The sequence below is a fragment of the Urtica dioica genome, chromosome 2 (genome assembly GCF_054948205.1).
Source record: "Urtica dioica subsp. dioica isolate 48M chromosome 2, U.dioica_male_clone48M_v1_H2, whole genome shotgun sequence".
NCBI lineage: Eukaryota > Viridiplantae > Streptophyta > Magnoliopsida > Rosales > Urticaceae > Urtica > Urtica dioica.
In genome coordinates, this window is record NC_142757.1 from 52,482,527 (window position 1) to 52,500,994 (window position 18,468).

Here is an 18,468-nt window from a genome sequence, read left to right on the forward strand (position 1 = left end):
ACTTATAAATCACAATGAAACATAAGGTAAACAATGAATAAGAAAAATACAGCATATAAGGTTTTTATTTATAAAAGAAAACTTGAGAAACCCTATTATTTAAGGGGGGGGTGAAAGTTTCAAAACGATATTATGTTTTGTCAATATAAGAAAAATCGTACTCTTTAAAAAAAAATCTCAAGAATTTCAAACTTTAACAGTGATTTCAAACTTCGGTTCTTTTTTTTCTTTTCTAATTTTTGCTATACTCTGAACTTAGCAAAGATTCGAAATAAAATAAAAAACAAAACTGAAAATTATTCAAAAATATCGAAAACTTTGAAAATAAGAAAAAAAAATGTCCAATAAGTTGAAAACAAATCCAAACAATTTGAAAAAAAAAAAAATCTTCAAAAAAATCCAAAAACGTTAAAAAAAATAAAATAAAATTTCAATTATATTTAAATAAAAAAAAAAACACTTCGAAAAAGACCAATAAAACTTTGCTAATGTCCCAAAAATCTAAAAATTTCCAAAAAATACTTCGAAAAAAACTATAAAAAAATCATAAATTTTGGAGATTTTTTTTACTTATAAGGTGTTTTTGTATATTTTTTTTCATGTGTAAAAGTATGGTTTCCTTATATTATCTCTATTAACAAACCATAATACGATTTCCCAATTTTGACCCCCTAACTAGTATGATTTATCAAGTTTATACTTACGAAACATGTGAACTAAATTCTCGGCACATATTAAGCTTTCTTTGATCGAGGTCAAGTGCGTGTGGGACATCCAATGTGTGGACAATTGTCGGACATTTCAAGTGTTCAAAAAAAAAAAAAACTCACCAATTTCTTTTTTTTCCCCGACACTCGTTCTCATATTGAATTCTCGTATCTCGACGTGGATTCATCAATAAGTTTGCAGAAGCAGTGGGATCTGTCTCCTTAGCAACCTCTTGGTGGGACTTATCTCTCACTCGCAAGAGCACATCGACGTTATGGTTAACATGTTTGTATTTGTTTGTTGAATATTTATGAGGTTATATGGCCATATAAATGTGAATCTAACTTTTGGGAATTTATTCGCTGAACATCGGGGGTCGTGGTGCTTCAGGGTGGCTTAGAAGATATTATAATTTACAACACGAAGAAATACGGAGGCCCTCCCAGCCATGACAATTTGATGAACAATTTATGAGACGCCGTGATCTCGAATATTTGCTTTTCCGAGACTCTTCATTTGATGTAATAAGCACAAAAAGACCAAATCTCTTAGCGATGTATAAATATTAAAATATAAGGCCAAATTTAGTAATATTAGTTATTGTTGAAAAAGTGCCGAATTGCTTAATCATTATTTGTTTTTTTTTTAATGTCGATATATAGGGATAAAATTGAGATGGAATTTTGCAAAAACAAAAAAAAGGTACAAAAAATTGGTTATTTTATAAAGATTCTTGAAGCGTTGGTTATTTTTTAATTCTTAAATTTGATCTAGCTTAAGTTGTCTCATTTTTTTCATTAAAATATTACTCTCATGCCTCTGAAATAGCATAATCTATTTTATTTATTTCATAATACATGTATTTAAATTTTACGCTTTATTTCTACATATATTTGAGTTTTGAATGATATATAAAAATATTTTATAAAAAAAAATGATATATAAAAATATGCATTTTTAATTATATTCTATGACAATTTTTTCATTGCCATTTTCATTGGCCATTGGCTCTTTTGTCTCCACATCTTCTCCGTTTGGTATTTCGCTTTCATTGACCTTTTCGTAAGGTTATCGAAATCCATATTTCAAATTGAGAATATGACAACTCCATTTATTATTATTATTATTTTTATTTTTTTGCATGGTTGAATATGTTAAGCACATAAGTCTACCATAAACATATGGAAAACTGGGACTCAAGTAAAACGTGTTTCCAAGTTTCCAACCATATAAAATTGATAGATTTTGAGATTGGCTTAACTCTGTGTAGTCAATGAAAAAACAATTGACATTTTATAATTTTATTGTTTTTAATTAAACATTTTATAGTGTGAACTTTGAAGAGCAATTCTTTCTCAAGGATCGTTTTTTTGCTCGGATTCTAAAGGCTCGTTGAGTGGCTAAATTGTCATTTCATTTATTTATTATTATTTTTGTAAGGGAACATATTTTTCTTATTAGTCCCGTCATTGACTGAAAGTTTCTGACAAAATTTGGTTAGCAAATATGCTTTTATTTTCGTTGAGAATATCAGCGTGACATACATGTAGTGTCAAGTATAAATATTTGTCTAAATTATGCCAATATTAAGACTATGCAGGAATCAGGATGCTCTTTTTTTTGTTTTTTGTTTTTTTAGTTGACATTGACCAATCCAAACTTTCGAATTTTTTGCAACTTCTTTTTTTTTTTTTCTTTTTTCAATATCAAACTGATTGTTGAGGTTATCAAGAACCACTAATAAACCTGAGAAAATCCTCTAATAGCAAGATGGTTAAGTAAATCAGCCTCCAAATTACCAATTCTAAAAGAAGAAAGTAGCCGAATAGCACACCTTGATTTTAAAAAGTAATTCAAGTTTATTTTTATTAAGAAAGTAGTTCATCTCGTATAATATTACACCAAATATCCATAAATACATTCTCTTATTTGGTCATGGTCATTTCTCTTTCCTCCAAAACATGCGCCCAAACCCTCCCCTTCTCTCTTCTCTACAATGAAGTCACGCCTATAGCGATTCCTCCGACGACCAGCTCGCCGAAAAAAGAGATCCATAGTCTCCACTCTTCGCCTCACCGTCGTCCCGCCAGTCTCCGTCTACGCCATCAGCGATTCTTCTTATATACATAATTTATTAATTGATATAATTCGTTTGCAAACTCGTTATATAATAAATTCGAATTGTTCTCCATAGGATTTACCAGAAGAGTAAATTCAATTTAGCATTCGTATTTTTGCTGTTTGAAATTAGTGGTGACTGTTTGGAATCGGTGATGATGATATTTACATAGTTTAATTGATAATATTCGTTTGCACGCTCATTATATAATCAATTCGAGTTGTTTAGCCTAGGATTTTTGTTATAATTCTCGTAAATAACTCACGAAAAATTTTCTGGTTTTTTTAGTTAATAAATTTATTGTTTGCATTATTGATGTTTGAAATCGGCGGAGGCTATTCGAAATCGATGATGGTGAAGATTCGGACAGACAGTAAATTAAATTAATTGGATAGAAAAATTAAAATTAACTTCGTAATAAATTTAATTAAATGGAAGAAAAAAAATTAAATTAATTACATATTAAATCAAATTAATTTTTCAGTAAATTAAATTAACTCTTCTTCACAGGGTTATAATTGTACCTATAAAAATACGTAGACTATTTCCTTAATAAAATAAAATTTGAGCTAAATCTTTAAAAGAAGGTAAAAAAAAATTGGCTAATTACAACAAATACTTACTCTAAGAGTCGAGCAAAAATCAATTATTTCACAAAGACAACACAAGTGATGATGTGTTCGAGTGTAAAAAAGGCAACTATTAAAACCGAAATTACACGATTGTAGGGCTTTGAACATGTTCTTCTTACAATGGCCTTAAAAAATGATCATATTCACATATTGAGACAAAAAATTAAACTTAGAATGAGTTAAATTTTCTTTATATATATATATATATATATATATATATATATATATATAAATATATATAGTATGCTTGTTTATTTTAAAAGTATTTATGGGATCAATATTAAATTTTAGTAGGTATGTATAAATCGTAAGGGCTATGAAAATAAATCATTAAAACTAGAGGTACTACTATATGGAAAATAATATTAAAAGGGCTAAAATATAAAAAAAACCAAAAAATAGGGGGTGGGCGGGCAGTCGTACCCTCTAAAGGCGGCCTCAAAGAACTGAAAGGTGTGTCGAGAATGTTTCTCACAACTACTTGAGCTTTGGCATGAATTTGAGCACTACTCTAATGGTTCAATTTACAAACATGGAAATATGAGCTTCTTTCGTATTTTTCAAACCAGGTTAAAGACAAGACACACGAAACTGAGGAACTGCACATGATCATAAGAAGTAGGGACATAAATTGAAAAGGAGAAAAGAATGAACAACATCAATTGTTACGTCACGAATAAACTCTAGGTAGAGGCCACGTAAGCGCCACTATTGTTTAGTTGGATGAAAATAAGGGTGAATGGAATGCAATTGATTCTAAAAATCTTGATTATTTTGTTTGGTTCATTTGTATGTGCGAGAATCATCATTTTACAGAATATTCATTACCTCGATTTCATTTCTCACATAATGGAGAGAATGAACCATTCATTATTTAGCCATTTACTTTCCAAAGTTGTCCCTCGTCAGTTTTGAAACACAAATAAAATGTTTTTGTTTTTTATTTTATTTTATTTTATTTGAAACAATAATAAGCACATTATCTACATCTGAAGAACATAATCACTATCAACAAACACCATTCATATTTCCGGCCACCTAATCTTTTCTACGGCCATCCAATTTACGCCCAACGACCATCTATTTTCCCCAACAAAAGTATTAATTTAGTTAGTACTTGTCATTTTGCTAAGGAAATAGTCGTAGAGAAAAGAGCGCATCTTGCATCGATTACCTGACTTTCGCCAAAAAAGCTCTCCGCATAAAAGGTAGAGACTCCCCGATATTACAAAAGCCACAAACGACCAACATGGCTTCCATTATTAACATAACTCATGATTGTTCGTCTACTCATCAACAAAAACTTAACAAAAATAAATCATTTAGACATATTAACAACATCCAAAAATTATGGCAACAAAGAGTAAACATGACATAACTTAGAGCTACCTAAACTATCCATAATGATCTTGTTGTCACTTTCTACCAAAATACTTTTCAAGCCTCCGAATTCAGCTAGGAGAAGAGCTGTATGCACTCCGGACAATTATGCCTCTTCCGGAGATGCCACGATGACTCTGCTCCGCCAAATCCAACTGACCCCATCCACTTTTGAATGCGAAATAATACCTACAACAACAATATAATCTCTATAAGAGACATCAATGTTTATTTTATGCATGCTTGAAGGAGGATTTTCCCAGATGACCCCATCCACTTTTGTACACGAAATAATACCTACAACATCAGTATTATCTCTATAAGAGGCATCAATGTTTATTTTATGCATGCCTGAAGGAGGATTTTTCCAGATAAACGTAGCCTCTCGAGGAGCAGAGATAGTCGTCGACTCCGCGATCTGAGTACTATTGCTGTAATCCCCTATCTTGGCTTTGATGATAGATTAAAATTGTCTTCATGAATTGATATGCCTTCGAAGACAAACAGGTTTCTATGATTCCAAAGTTCGTGCATAATCGCCCAAACTTAAATAACGAACTCATCCTTAGAACCCTTCCACAAATTCATATTAGAATTTAAATATAGAATTGCCGCAATCAATTATCTTGGGTCTTTGCCAATATCCCAATTCCACAGGCGGCCTTGACCTCACTTACCAAGAGCTTCTTCGCTATGTCTCAACGGAAGAACTGATGTGCCAGCAGCGTTTCAGGTTCCATCGCACACACACCACACATAACTGAACCTGCAATACCACGACGAAGAAGAAAAAGGTCAAGATTAAAGCACTTAGTAGCCGCTCGCCATAGGAAGAGTTTTACTCTCTCTTAAATCTTAAGATTCCATAACCTATTCCACACAAAATGTCCTCTTGATTGATTTCCGCCCCGCGAATAGACCGGAGAGCCGATTTCACCGAGAAACGCCCATAAGCCTACACCTTCCAAATTAGTTTGTCATCGTGGGGCGCTGGGAGCCGATGGGAATTTTGGATCGCATAAGTCTAATCTTCACCGAAAATTTCTTTGATGCTCTCTGTGTCACAATATCTAGAGCCCTCGTTAAACAAAATATTGAATTTAATACCCTTTAAATCAAAATCTACGTCATCCCCTAATGTAGTCTCAGGGACATGTCAATGGTCCTCAAACAAAGTGACATTATTGCCACTGTCGATTAAGAAGCAACTATTATCCTTAATGATTTCCATGGTGGAAACAATATCCTTCCAACCTTTGGAATGATAACTCTTGGTATATCAACCTAAAAAAGATTCTCAATGGCACAATATTTATTTTTAAAAATCTCCACCCATCTCAACTTAGAATTAGCCGCCATATGCCAACCAAGTTTCGAGAGAAGCGCCAAGTTTATGTCTTCCAATCTACAAAACCCAAGTCTGCCAGTACCTTTCGGTCTACAAATTTGATTCCAACTGATAGATGCCAAGTATCATTTATTTTAATTCCGTCCTTTTCCACCAAAACTGTATGGACATCTTATCCAACCCTTGACAAAAAGTACGTGGCAATTTGTAGTAGACATAGCATAAACCGGGATGCTTTGAATAACCGACTTGACAAGTGTCGTCCTACTGGCCTTAGAGATAGTTTTACCATCCATCCTTCAATCCGACCGTGAACTTTTCTTTTTAAGAAACTCAAAACTTACCGATTTATCCCTACTAGTGAAGAGAGAATTTCTCAAATGAAGGATGTCTTTGTTACACTCTTTCATAGAGTTAGAGTTTTCAATGTCTCTTTTCCTCTCGACCGAGCAATTTTTTGAGAAAATAAGACCAAAATTTTGATGATTCACTTTTTGACCAAATCACTTGAGATACTTTTCCACATAATCCCAAACCACTTTAATCTCATTTGTTGAAACTCAACAAAAGAGAATTGTATCATCCGCAAACATTAGGTGAGAAATGCTCAGAGTGCCTGGACCAATTTGAATCCTTTCTTCTTCTCTCATTAAAAGCCAACTAAGAACTTCAGAAGCTATGATGAAAAATATGACGAGAGAGGATCTCATTGTCTAAGGCCTCTTTCAAGTTTCAAGGGCGAGCGAGGACTCCCATTAAGTAGAATGGCACTAGTCGTCGAACAAACACATAACCTAATCAAGCCAATCATTTTGTCCGAAATCCCAAATATTTTGAGCACTTTGAAGAGAAAACTCCATTCCTTCTTATCATACATCTTGCTCGTATCCATTTTGATGCCCACCAAACCCTTATTGGCCTTATTTTTTCTCATTTTATCCATAACTTTTCGGACCAAGATGGAGTTCTATGCGATCCATCTTCCAAGAATGAACGCCAATTGGAACAGGGATATGATCTTATCGAGGAATCCTCTAAGCCTTCTTGTGATGATCTTTGTGATGACCTTTGTGATGACCTAAAAACTAAAGTTGCACAAGCTTATCGGTCCAAACTTATCAAAAGTCTCGGTTCCACTTTCTTTCGGAATAAGAACAACATGAGCGAAACTAGCCTAATCATTCCAATCGATCGCTCAAAAAAAAAAATCTTAAACGAAAGCAAGGAAGGACCAACAATATCTCATTTTTTTTATATAGAATATTCCTTAAAGATCATCCGGACCCCGAGCCTTAACCCCGGGCATATCCCAAACCATATTTTTAATCTCTACATGAGTGGGAATGGCCTCAAGGGAAAAATTATCTTGGGAACTCAAAATAGGCTCAAAAAGGTGAAAAAGTGGTGGTGGTGGAGTTGAGTGTAGCCGATCGAGTCAAAAGGCAAATCTCTACAAAAACGACTTCTACTCAAAATATCAAAATACGACGTCGTTTCATCGCACTAAAAACACACCTAGATAAGCACACACTTTCTTCGCAAGTTCCTTTCCTTTTTTCGCGAAACCCTCTCTCTCTCTCTGCCATTTTCAAATCCAATAAAGCGAAGGAAAACTGAGAAAGGTATTTGAGAGCAACCAAACACCAATTCCCGAGAACTCATTGCAACGCCTTTTCTTAAGCTGATCACAGCTCTAATCTGAATCTCTTCGGTCGCTTTGAAAATTTCGACTCTGGAGAGAAGAGAACGAGGTCACGGAGAGACTGAAGAAGAGTAAACCCGACAATCGAGATAAGAGATAGAGATAGAGAGAGAGAGAGAGAGAGAGAGAGATGGAGCGAGAAAGCAGCTCGGATAGCAATACGAAAAACGACAGTCGTTCGCCTTTATCGGAAGTGGTGAGCGATTGCGTGAAGAGGTGGTTCAAAGACACTCTCAAGGAGGCCAAAGCCGGCGATATCAACATGCAAGTCTTGCTCGGTCAGATGTACTTCACGGGCTATGGAATCCCCAGAGACCCCCAAAAGGTGTACCTTTTCTTCTTCCAATTGTTAGGGTTTAGGGTTTTAATTGCGGCTTTCTGGTTTTGATTCTGATTAGCAATTGATGTTTCAATCGAATTTAAAATAGGCAAATTTCAATATCAAAAGCAAAAACGTTAAAGAGTATGACAATGATATGATGAGTCAAGGTTTTACATGGTCACCGTATAGAATTTCTTAGATTATTATTGTTATTATCATGATAATTCTCGTTTTGATTCTGATTAGCAATCGATGTTTCTATCGAATTTAAGAATGATATGATGAGTTAGGGTAGGGTTTTACAAGGTCACCATGTTGAATTTCTTTGATCGTTATTATTGTGATACTGAAAAATGTGTTATCTTTGTGAACTGAAGGGAAGGATTTGGATGACGAGAGCTTCGAGGACTCGTTCTTCGGTTTGGAAAGTTAGCGATAAGCGTCCAGGTTTGAATTACTTAAAATTATTTGATGCCCAAAAAAAAAGTACTTAACATTATCATTACTTTTAATATCAAACTTGCTTATGGGTGGTTGTGGATGATTTTTTATTTGATTTTTATTTTGGGTAGGTTATAATGCGAGTGATTCGGATTCGGATGAAATTAAGGGCGACTCTTAGATAGGCTTGACCTTATCAACCTCATGTTCTCTCAAGAGGGTAAGCTTTCTTTCTTTATTTTTATTTTATTATGTATCATTAATTATTGGGTAGGTTTTCATGTTGTTGGTTGTTTTCTTCTGAAGCTGATGATCTCAGCTTACCCTGATTGTTATCTTATTCTCTCTATTCCTTTTTGTTTTGGCCCTAAAAAGAATCAACAATTGGCAGACTTTTTCGTTAATTTATTGGTTGACTTTGTTTTTCTTTTTCTTAATCAGAAAATTAGAAAAATAGCCAATTTAAACGTTTGACATTATTAAATAACCAACGTTTTATTGGTTGACTTTGTTTTATTTTTTTAAATCAGAAAATTAGAATAATAGCTAATTTAAACGTTTGACATTGCTAAATAACCAACGTTTAATAACTCTTAGGTAAATAGCCGCTTTCAAACGTAAATCTTAGGTAAATAACCAACGTTTGGTATATGAAAGTGGCTATTTACCTAAAATTTATGTTTGAAAGTTGCTATTTACTTGAGATTTACCAAACGTTGGCTATTTAGCAATGTCAAACGTGTAAGTTGGTTATTTTCCTAATGGACCCTTTTTAAATTGGTTTTTTGTGGTCTTGGATTTACGGGTTGAGAGTGAAACCATTTTGAATTTTTCTGTTTGAGACACTAGATAATACATAGTTTCATCTTTCTTTGACGATATGTGAACTTGTATTTGTTCATTTCGGTGGACGTTTGATAAATTTTCTGACTGCTTCGTTGTTGATGAAACAGAAATCAAGTGTTTAGTGAGCTAGACATTACACAAGAAAATTGTAAAAGTAAAAATGTAGTAGCGGATCTGTATTCGAATTTGTGTTTGTTTGTATCTGGTAAATTCACGTCTGTGTTTTGACTCTAAATCTATATGAACTCTTACATTCAAAGCACAACTTCATATGTTTGTTGACATTTTGTTTTTATTTAAAAAAAGAAAAAGAAAAAGCAATTCAGTACTCATCCGCGTAGCTAAAACTTTGCGAGATGATGTATATGTGAAGAACGGTTTCGGTTAGTGTAGTGGTCGTTTTAATTGGTGGAATTTATTGAATATCTTTCTTGAAAGTGAAAGTATGTATTTTTTTGGTGCTTTTATAAACATAAATTTGATTACTAAAAAAAAACTTATTTATTTATTCTGGGACTCGATCTGATAACATGTTTTATCTTTGTTTTGACTCTAAATCTATATGAACTCTTACATTCAAAGCACAACTTCATATGTTTGTTGACATTTTGTTTTTATTTAAAAAAAGAAAAAGAAAAAGCAATTCAGTACTCAGTCCTCGTAGCTAAAACTTTGCGAGATGATGTATATGTGAAGAACGGTTTCGGTTAGTGTAGTGGTCGTTTTAATTAGTGGAATTTATTGAATATCTTTCTTGAAAGTGAAAGTATTTATTTTTTTGGTGCTTTTATAAACATAAATTTGATTACAAAAAAAAAACTTATTTATTTATTCTGGGACTCGATCTGATAACATGTTTTATCTTTGTTTTTGTAGGAGGACTGGTTGGCTCACTGCTTCTTCAAAATGGTCAATGAGATAGCTCTGTAACAAACTTAATGTTTATCTTTTTCCATTTTTTTTTTTAACTATCGTCTTATCTTCGCGAACCACATCTGTAAAATCTGTTCTTACAAGTTATAGTGAGCATCACTTTTGTTGGCTTCAATTCAATTAAGTTACAGCTTATTTTTCTTCATACTTCAAGTTTTTGTTAGATACTAGGATTATGTGATTGAAAACGGAAGAGCCGTTTGGAATGAATTGTCCATCCTCATTTTTGTTAAATGTCTAATTTTTTTTTATTGCGTGAATGTGAAATTCAAGCAACTCTCAAGCTCGTTCCTGAACAAACATGAACCTTTTACCAAATCAGGATTCTCTTACAATCTTTTTGGTTTTTGTTTTTTGTTTTTTTTTGGCAAAAACTATTTTGTTACTGAAACTGTGGTGAGTAAGAAACCTCGTTAATAACAAAACATCCACTTGCGCTTTTTTTTTTTTGGGCGAAAAACTATTTCATTACTGAAAATGAGGCAAGTAACACCTGTTAATAACATACTCTGTTTAAAAATGTTGGAATCTAGTACGTGCTGACAAAAATAAAAAAATAGAGAAATTGCCTAATTTTCCACCGATTTTATAACATTTTCATACTTTCCACCAAAATGCTAATTTTTCCCGAAATGCCACTATCTATGTCAACAATGTAGACATCTATGTCAACAATGTTTACATCTAATAGTGAAGAGCAAACATAGATGTCAACATTATTGACATAGATGGTGGCATTTTGGGAAAAATTAGCGTTTTTGTGGAAAATGAGAAAATATTATGAAATTGATGGCAAATTAAGCAATTTCTCTTAAAAATAACATACTTTGTTTTTGTTTTTTTTTTTTTTTTTTGGCAAAAACTATTTTATTACTGAAACTGTGGTGCGTAAGAAACCTCGTTAATAACAAAACATCCACTTGCGCTTTTTTTTTTTTGGGCGAAAAAACTATTTCATTACTGAAAATGTGGCAAGTAACACCTGTTAATAACATACTCTGTTTAAAAATGTTGGAATCTAGTACGTGCTGACAAAAATTAAAAATAATATAAAGAACTCTTCAATTAATTATGGAATAGTCATCAGCAGCAAGGCTGAATGAGTAATTTTCATCATCCAGAGTAGCCAAGTGAACGATATATACCAGAACTACTAGAGAGAAAACAGAGAAGAAGAAAAAAAAAACCCATCTTTGAATCAAAGAACGTAAGAGGTCATCATGTCAAGCGAACCCCTTATTCAGCAAGAACATGAAGAACCAGATTCAACTTCTCCAAATCTGATCACAGATTTATACATTGGTTACTTCTTGGCTAGATGGGGAGCCAGGTTGGTTAAACATATATATATATATATATATATATATATATATATATATAAATACATATACGTATATATCTTTATATAGCTCTTGTTTCAAGAAATGTTTGTGTGAATTGTTCAGAATGTGGGAGTTCTCAGTTGGGTTGTACATGATAGAACTCTGGCCAAATTCTTTGCTTTTGGCTGCTATTTATGGAGTGGTTGAATCTACCTCAACTGCAATATTTGGACCCATCGTTGGACATTGGGTTGATAAATTCACCTATGTTAAGGTCTCTCTTTAAACCCCCTCAAAAATAATAATGATTAAAAAAAAATTCTAAACAGAAAAATAAAATAAAACGGAAGTATAGAACAAATATAATGGTTCCTTGACAGGTTCTTCGGCTCTGGTTAATATCGCAAAACATGTCTTTTATCGTCGCTGGAGTCTCAGTCATGACGTTGTTGCTTCACTCGTCCATGATGTCAACAAATCCCAGGATGTTCATATCTCTTCTCGCTCTGACGAATCTCTCCGGAGCTGTTGGCGTTCTCTCCACTCTCGCCGGTTCAATCCTAATCGAAAGAGAATGGTATTTCAATTTTCTTGCGGCACAAGAAATCAACTTTGCCATTGTGTACTTTTTTTTACACGGATTTTATTAGGGTCCATTATGAAAATAGCCAAATTAAACGTTTGACATTGCTAAAATAGCCAACGTTCAGTAAATTTTTGGTAAATAGTCAGTTTCAGACGTAAATCTTAGGTAAATAGCTATTTTCATATACCAAATGTTGGTTATTTACCTAAGATTTACCAAACGTTGACTATTTAACAATGTCAAACGTTTAACTTGGCTATTTTCCTAATTTTCTGATTTCATTGCGATTAGGGTGGTGGTGATATCAGAAGGGCATTCGCCGGAACAGCTGGCGAGGATGAACTCGGCGATCAGACGCATCGATCTCACGTGCAATCTCGGCGCTCCAGTGATCACGGGTTTCATCATCAGCTTCGTGTCGCTCAAAGCATCGGCGTTCGCGTTGGCTCTTTGGAACTTGGTGTCGGTGTGGCTCGAGTACTGGCTCTTCGTCTCCGTGTACAAAGCGACGCCCGCGTTGCAACAGAGCAGCCAGAGAAGGGCATCGAGATCCGCGAGCGACGAGAGAAAAAACTCTTCTCCTCGTCACGAAATAAACATCGACGACATTCCAAAGAGAAATTGGGGAACAAAGCTCTTCGTCTCGTTGTGTAACGCTCCGTATCTCAAGGCGTGGGCTGTGTATCTGCGACAAGATGTCATGATCCCCGGAATAGCTCTGGCTTTGTTGTTCTTCACAGTCCTCAGGTAACGAAAAATATTATATTTTGTTTGAGACTTGGTACTAATTGTTTTTTTTTTTTTTTTTTCAAGTTTTGGGACATTGATGACAGCGACGTTGGAATGGAAAGGAATCCCGGTATATGTTATTGGAATAGCCCGTGGAATGAACGCGGTATTTGGAATAAGTGCCACGCTCGTTTATCCGATTTTGCAGTCTCGAATCTCGACGCTCCGATCCGGACTCTGGTCCATCTGGTGCCAGGTGAAAACTACAAGGACTCTTTAAAATAACAAGAAATGAAGATATATTAAAAAAAAAAAAAAAAGAATAATCTTCTAACTAACCATCCTTATTGATGATCCAAATATTACAATTTCCTTAATAAAGTACAAAAAATAATAATAATGTAATGAAAGATGTTCTTCGTCACTTTATGTGTGCCTTTTAAGTTATTTTAGAGTTTAGACCCATCAACCTGGTGAGAGGCAAAAATTACAACAACAAAAAAAGTCAAAAAGTAAATGCTATCCCTTAGATTTTTTAATTCAATCCCATGTAACATGTTTTTTTTTTGTTCTTCAATAGACAACATACTGATTATATCAACTGTTTGTGTGATATAGCTGATCTTAGATAAGATTTTAGTGATTTCAACTTTGAAATACTCGCGTCTCTACGGAAGCCAAAATTACTGTAACTCCTAAATGCAATGTATGCATTTAGAAAGGAATCGTTTCAATCGGATTATTATTTTCTATCAATAAAATTTCTCTTAGCACTTTTATTTCAGAACATTAATCTATACCATTGATGTCAGAAAAAACCCATTGCAATATAATGCATCTTCACAAATTCAAGATTTTAGCTTTTTTAAATAGAAAATTCAAAAATGTCAAATTTTGTCATTAGTGAAGAAATAACTCAATCAACTATGTAGAGAAAATACCTGATTCAAATCATTCCATTTGTTTATCATCACATTTGAAACTTTCATCAAATTGCTTTTTTTTTTTTCTTTTTTTTTTTAACGAATCACACATTTTTTTTCCTTCACAAGTTATATTTCCATGTCAATTGCAAATCTCTTTACCCGAAATAATAGCATTTGTAAATCCATTCTCCTTGTAGTTTTCAAAATAGCCGAGAAGACTTCTCAATTGATTTAAAGCAATTCCAATTTTAAATATTAATATACGTATATAAGTAAATTACCAGCATAAAAAAATTATTCTCTTAATATTTATAAATTTTAGCTATTTTATTCATTTAAGACGAACATGTTCTATTTTAATTTTGCCTGAGTTTCGTGGACTATTTTGTTTACATGTATAGTGGTTGTGCCTCCTGGTTTGCGCGGCCTCAATATGGGTTCGGAGCAGCATATCTTCTGCGTATATGTTGATGATCGGAGTGATAATATCTCGGCTCGGCTTGTGGTCCTTTGACTTGTCTGTAATCCAGCAAATGCAGGTATATATATGTATAATATAAATTGCTACTTAATTTCCATTCTTCATAGACGAAAACAAGCACCCATTCATGTCAATTTTTCATGAATTTTCTGATAATTTTTTTTTTCTCATGCGTGTCTAGCGCAAGATCAATCTCTTCTTTATTCGAAAAAGGATTTTTGAATAAATAAACATTTAGCCAAATTTCCAAAGATGAATACTCTCAAGAAAAAAATATACAAAAGAGTAAAATAGCCAAAGTTATATTATCAAAAAAATATTGACACTATTATAGATCAATTTTTTAAAAAAAAAACTAGATACTTACACATTTTTAAAATTTTGACAATTTCACTAATTTTATACATGTTTGGGCATTGTAACGAAATAGCCAAAATGAAACTATGAAATTTGTTTTTAACCTATGTTTCACAACTTTTAGGGAAATAGTCAACATGATTATGTGGCAATAATTAAGGTCTTATTTACCCTTATTTATTAATAAATTCGTCATTTTCTCTCTCCTATTTTTTTCCTACACTTTTTTTTACATAAAAACTTCAAAAAACCATATCTATCTCATATGAACTCGAAATTGAGTGATTCCAAATCCTATGGATTCGTGACGTCGAGATCTTCAAAAATAGATCCATTGTGTTTGATGAAAAATAATGTTTAATACCATAGATGTAGAAAAATCTACCTTAAATATGGAAATAACGGAAATTTTTTGAAATTATAAAAAAAAATGGAAATGTAAATATGATGCATTAAACATAATTTTTCATCAAACACATTGGGTCTATTTTTGAAGATCTCGACGGCACGAATTTGTAGGATTTGAAATCACTCAATTTCGAGTTCGTATGAGAAGGATACGAATTTTTGAAGTTTTGTTGAAAAAAAAATTATTTGAAAAAAATAGGAGAGAGAAAGTGACGAATTTATTAATAAATAAGGGCAAATCAGACCTTAATTATTGCCACATAAGTCATTTGGCTATATCACTAAAAATTGTCAAACATAGGCTAGATCCAAAATCACATGTTTAAAGTGGTCTAATTAGTTACAAATCTCTTTAACTATTATGCAAATCCATTAAATTTAATTGATTATTTATCTATAACACCCTATTTTTAATTCAATTACTTATAAATTAGTATATGGCTATAAATTGGCTAATGTTAACCATATCATTAAAAAAAATTCTAAAAAAAAAATTAAATTGAGAAAAGAATAGGCTATTATTCAGCTCAAGATTGTGAAATTATTATTAACTAATCTACTTGTGAATTTTATCTATTTAGTTATATTGTCCAAAAACAATATAATTATTCAAGTGTGTGTTTTTAATATTAGTTATTATCGGCATTCAACAAATATAACATATGTTGATTAACACAATTTAATCAAAGGTCAAGCGGCTATATAGCCAAATAGAACTTAAGTTTTTGCAAAATAACCATAATTTGTCAACTATAAGCAAACTAACCAAAGTAAGATTAATCTATGTTGGATTAAATTTAATCTCAACGAACTATAAAGACAGAATCTAAGGTTTATGACGGCTGGATTAAAATTAATCGAAGCAGGATTAAAAGTCGTAGTACTCTCAATTGGCTATTTTGCTATACCTAATGAAACTATGGCTATTTTGCAAAAGTCATAGTTTGAATTGGCTATTTCATACCATTTTTCCAATAATCAACTAATAACGATGTTAACTAAAAAGACTCATACGAACAATTGAATTGTCGTTGTGCATTACTATAAACTATTCAAAACAATATTCATATATTCTTAGCCTTTTTTGTTCATTTATGTTCTGATATTGATTTTATTTTATTAATTTAAAATTTTGAAGGATTGCGTGGCCGAGAGGGATCGCGGTGTGGTAGGAGGTGTTCAGAACTCTCTTCAATCAATAATGGATTTGCTTGCCTATTCCCTTGGAATATTCATCTCAAATCCACAGGTAATCCTACAAAAGCTTATAATATTGTTCCTTAGGCAGCTTAGGCTTACGACAAACACATTAAATAATTTATTAATAATTTAACAAAAAATTAGGTAATTAGTCGATTTAGACGTTTGGAACTGTTATATAACTTACGTTTGGTAAATATTTGGTAAACAGTCACAAACATGACGTGGTATTTCTGGTTTGCCACTTCATTGAAATGAAATGGTGGATAATTACGTTAATTTACTCGTGTAAATACGTGGATGTAGTTATTTATTAAATATTTATTAAACCTTGACTAAATAGCAATCTCAAAGTATAAATATGGCTATATAGCTAATAGACTCATAATTTAATAAAAAAATTGGCTACGTAAGCCACCTAAACTATAAGAATTGTAAATTAGCCAACCTTTAATAAATACTTTGTAAATAGCCAACTTGCATACGTGGCAGCCTATTAACTACCTTTTTTACACGTTTGGCTGAGTTAAATAAGTCTTTTATTAATCCGTTAATAAGTTAACTTGGCTATTTACAAAAAATTAACCAAAAGTGAGTTATATCTCAATTCACTATAACCGTGTGACTATATAATTTAATAACCCTAATTTAATTAAGAGACATAAAGTCTGTCTTTCACTTTCAACCTTATGTTTTTATCAGAAGGGCTAATTTCAATAGCTATTTGGTAAAGTATATTAAATACTTGAATAGTTATGTTCAACTATAATTTGTAGTATAATTATTTAAATATCAAAGATATATATGGCCTACTTCATGTGCGTTTGTCTTAGTTTGAATTATTGTATTAATGATTAACTCTCCCAATTTTTAATGTCGTATGTCCCTTGTTTTTATGTAACTGTTTGTTTATATAATAATAGGAAAAAAGCGTAACGTATTTGATTTTTTATATAGATATCATAATTATCACTTTTACAATTAAAATGATATGTAACATTTTTGATATTTTAATGATATTTATCGCCTAAAAACTTAAAATTATGTATACTAACTTCAATGAATGGTTAAACTTATCAATAAAAAGACTAATTAAATTATAATTTATTTCTAAGTTACAATAACTTTGGATTATTTGAGTAAGATCTTATATTGATGGTATAGTTTAGTTTATGAATAAGTTTTTTTTTTTTTGTACGTAAGGCTTTAAAAATAAAAAGTAAGTATATGCTTTAAGTTGCGGGTATTATAGTTATATAGTCATACAATAACTTTAAGTTTATACAATAGTCAACGTTTGGTTAATTATAGTTAATTAGCGACTTAATTCTATTAACAACAATGAATTCATAATATTGTCTAAATAATTCTCAGCCATTAAACATTAATGAACGAAAGAGATTTGGGTAAAAATATCAATTAATTGTTAATAAAATCAGTGACTAATTAATATTAACTAAACGTTAGCAATTTAACAAATAAAACAAGTTTGATGTGGTTTTGTTGCTTATAAATTTCTCAAGTTGTTAAGGCTTCGGATTCTTTTAATAAAAAAACCAAATATAATATTTTTATGAGATGATTATTATTAAAAATATTAAAGTTTGGTGATAATATTGAAGTTATGATGATTATTATTATGATCAGGATTTTTGGAAGCTGGTCGTGATATCATTTGGTGCTGTCACAGTGGCGGCAACGCTCTACAGTTTACACGGTTACAGAGTTAGACGACAAGTCAATAATCTTGTTGGACTATATAATGACTCAATACTTCAATGATCCTAATTTGATTAGCTTTGTAATCATCATTTGTACGGTCTAAACGAAAGTAGTGTGCAAATCCTTGTCTTGCATTATACATGGCTCCTTAATTAGTAAGAGACCGTTGGAAATTCAGTGTTGATGAGCCACCAAGGTTGACAACTTCAAATTTGTTTTTTTTTTTTTTTTTTAAATATTATTATTATCGAAACTTCAAATTTGTTAAGTATTTACGCTTAGCTTTGCTAGAGACAGATTCATAAT

General features: G+C 32.0%; 2 protein-coding genes across 2 annotated transcripts; both read left to right on the forward strand.

Annotated features, from left to right (window-relative positions):
• Positions 1-7,731: 7,731 nt before the first annotated feature.
• Positions 7,732-10,546, forward strand: LOC149405554 (Sel1 repeat protein). The gene is made up of 4 exons (XM_089629669.1): positions 7,732-8,214; positions 8,589-8,658; positions 8,784-8,872; positions 10,375-10,546. Exons 1-3 carry the CDS (start codon positions 8,020-8,022, stop codon positions 8,831-8,833), a joined length of 315 nt encoding a protein of 104 aa, XP_089485795.1. The 5' UTR covers positions 7,732-8,019; the 3' UTR covers positions 8,834-8,872; positions 10,375-10,546.
• A 1,011-nt stretch (positions 10,547-11,557) lies between these two features.
• LOC149405555 (solute carrier family 40 member 1-like) lies at positions 11,558-18,468 on the forward strand. Its single transcript, XM_089606457.1, has 8 exons — positions 11,558-11,761; positions 11,877-12,027; positions 12,134-12,330; positions 12,631-13,086; positions 13,153-13,324; positions 14,396-14,533; positions 16,379-16,489; positions 18,088-18,468. Exons 1-8 carry the CDS (start codon positions 11,652-11,654, stop codon positions 18,220-18,222), a joined length of 1,470 nt encoding a protein of 489 aa, XP_089462583.1. The 5' UTR covers positions 11,558-11,651; the 3' UTR covers positions 18,223-18,468.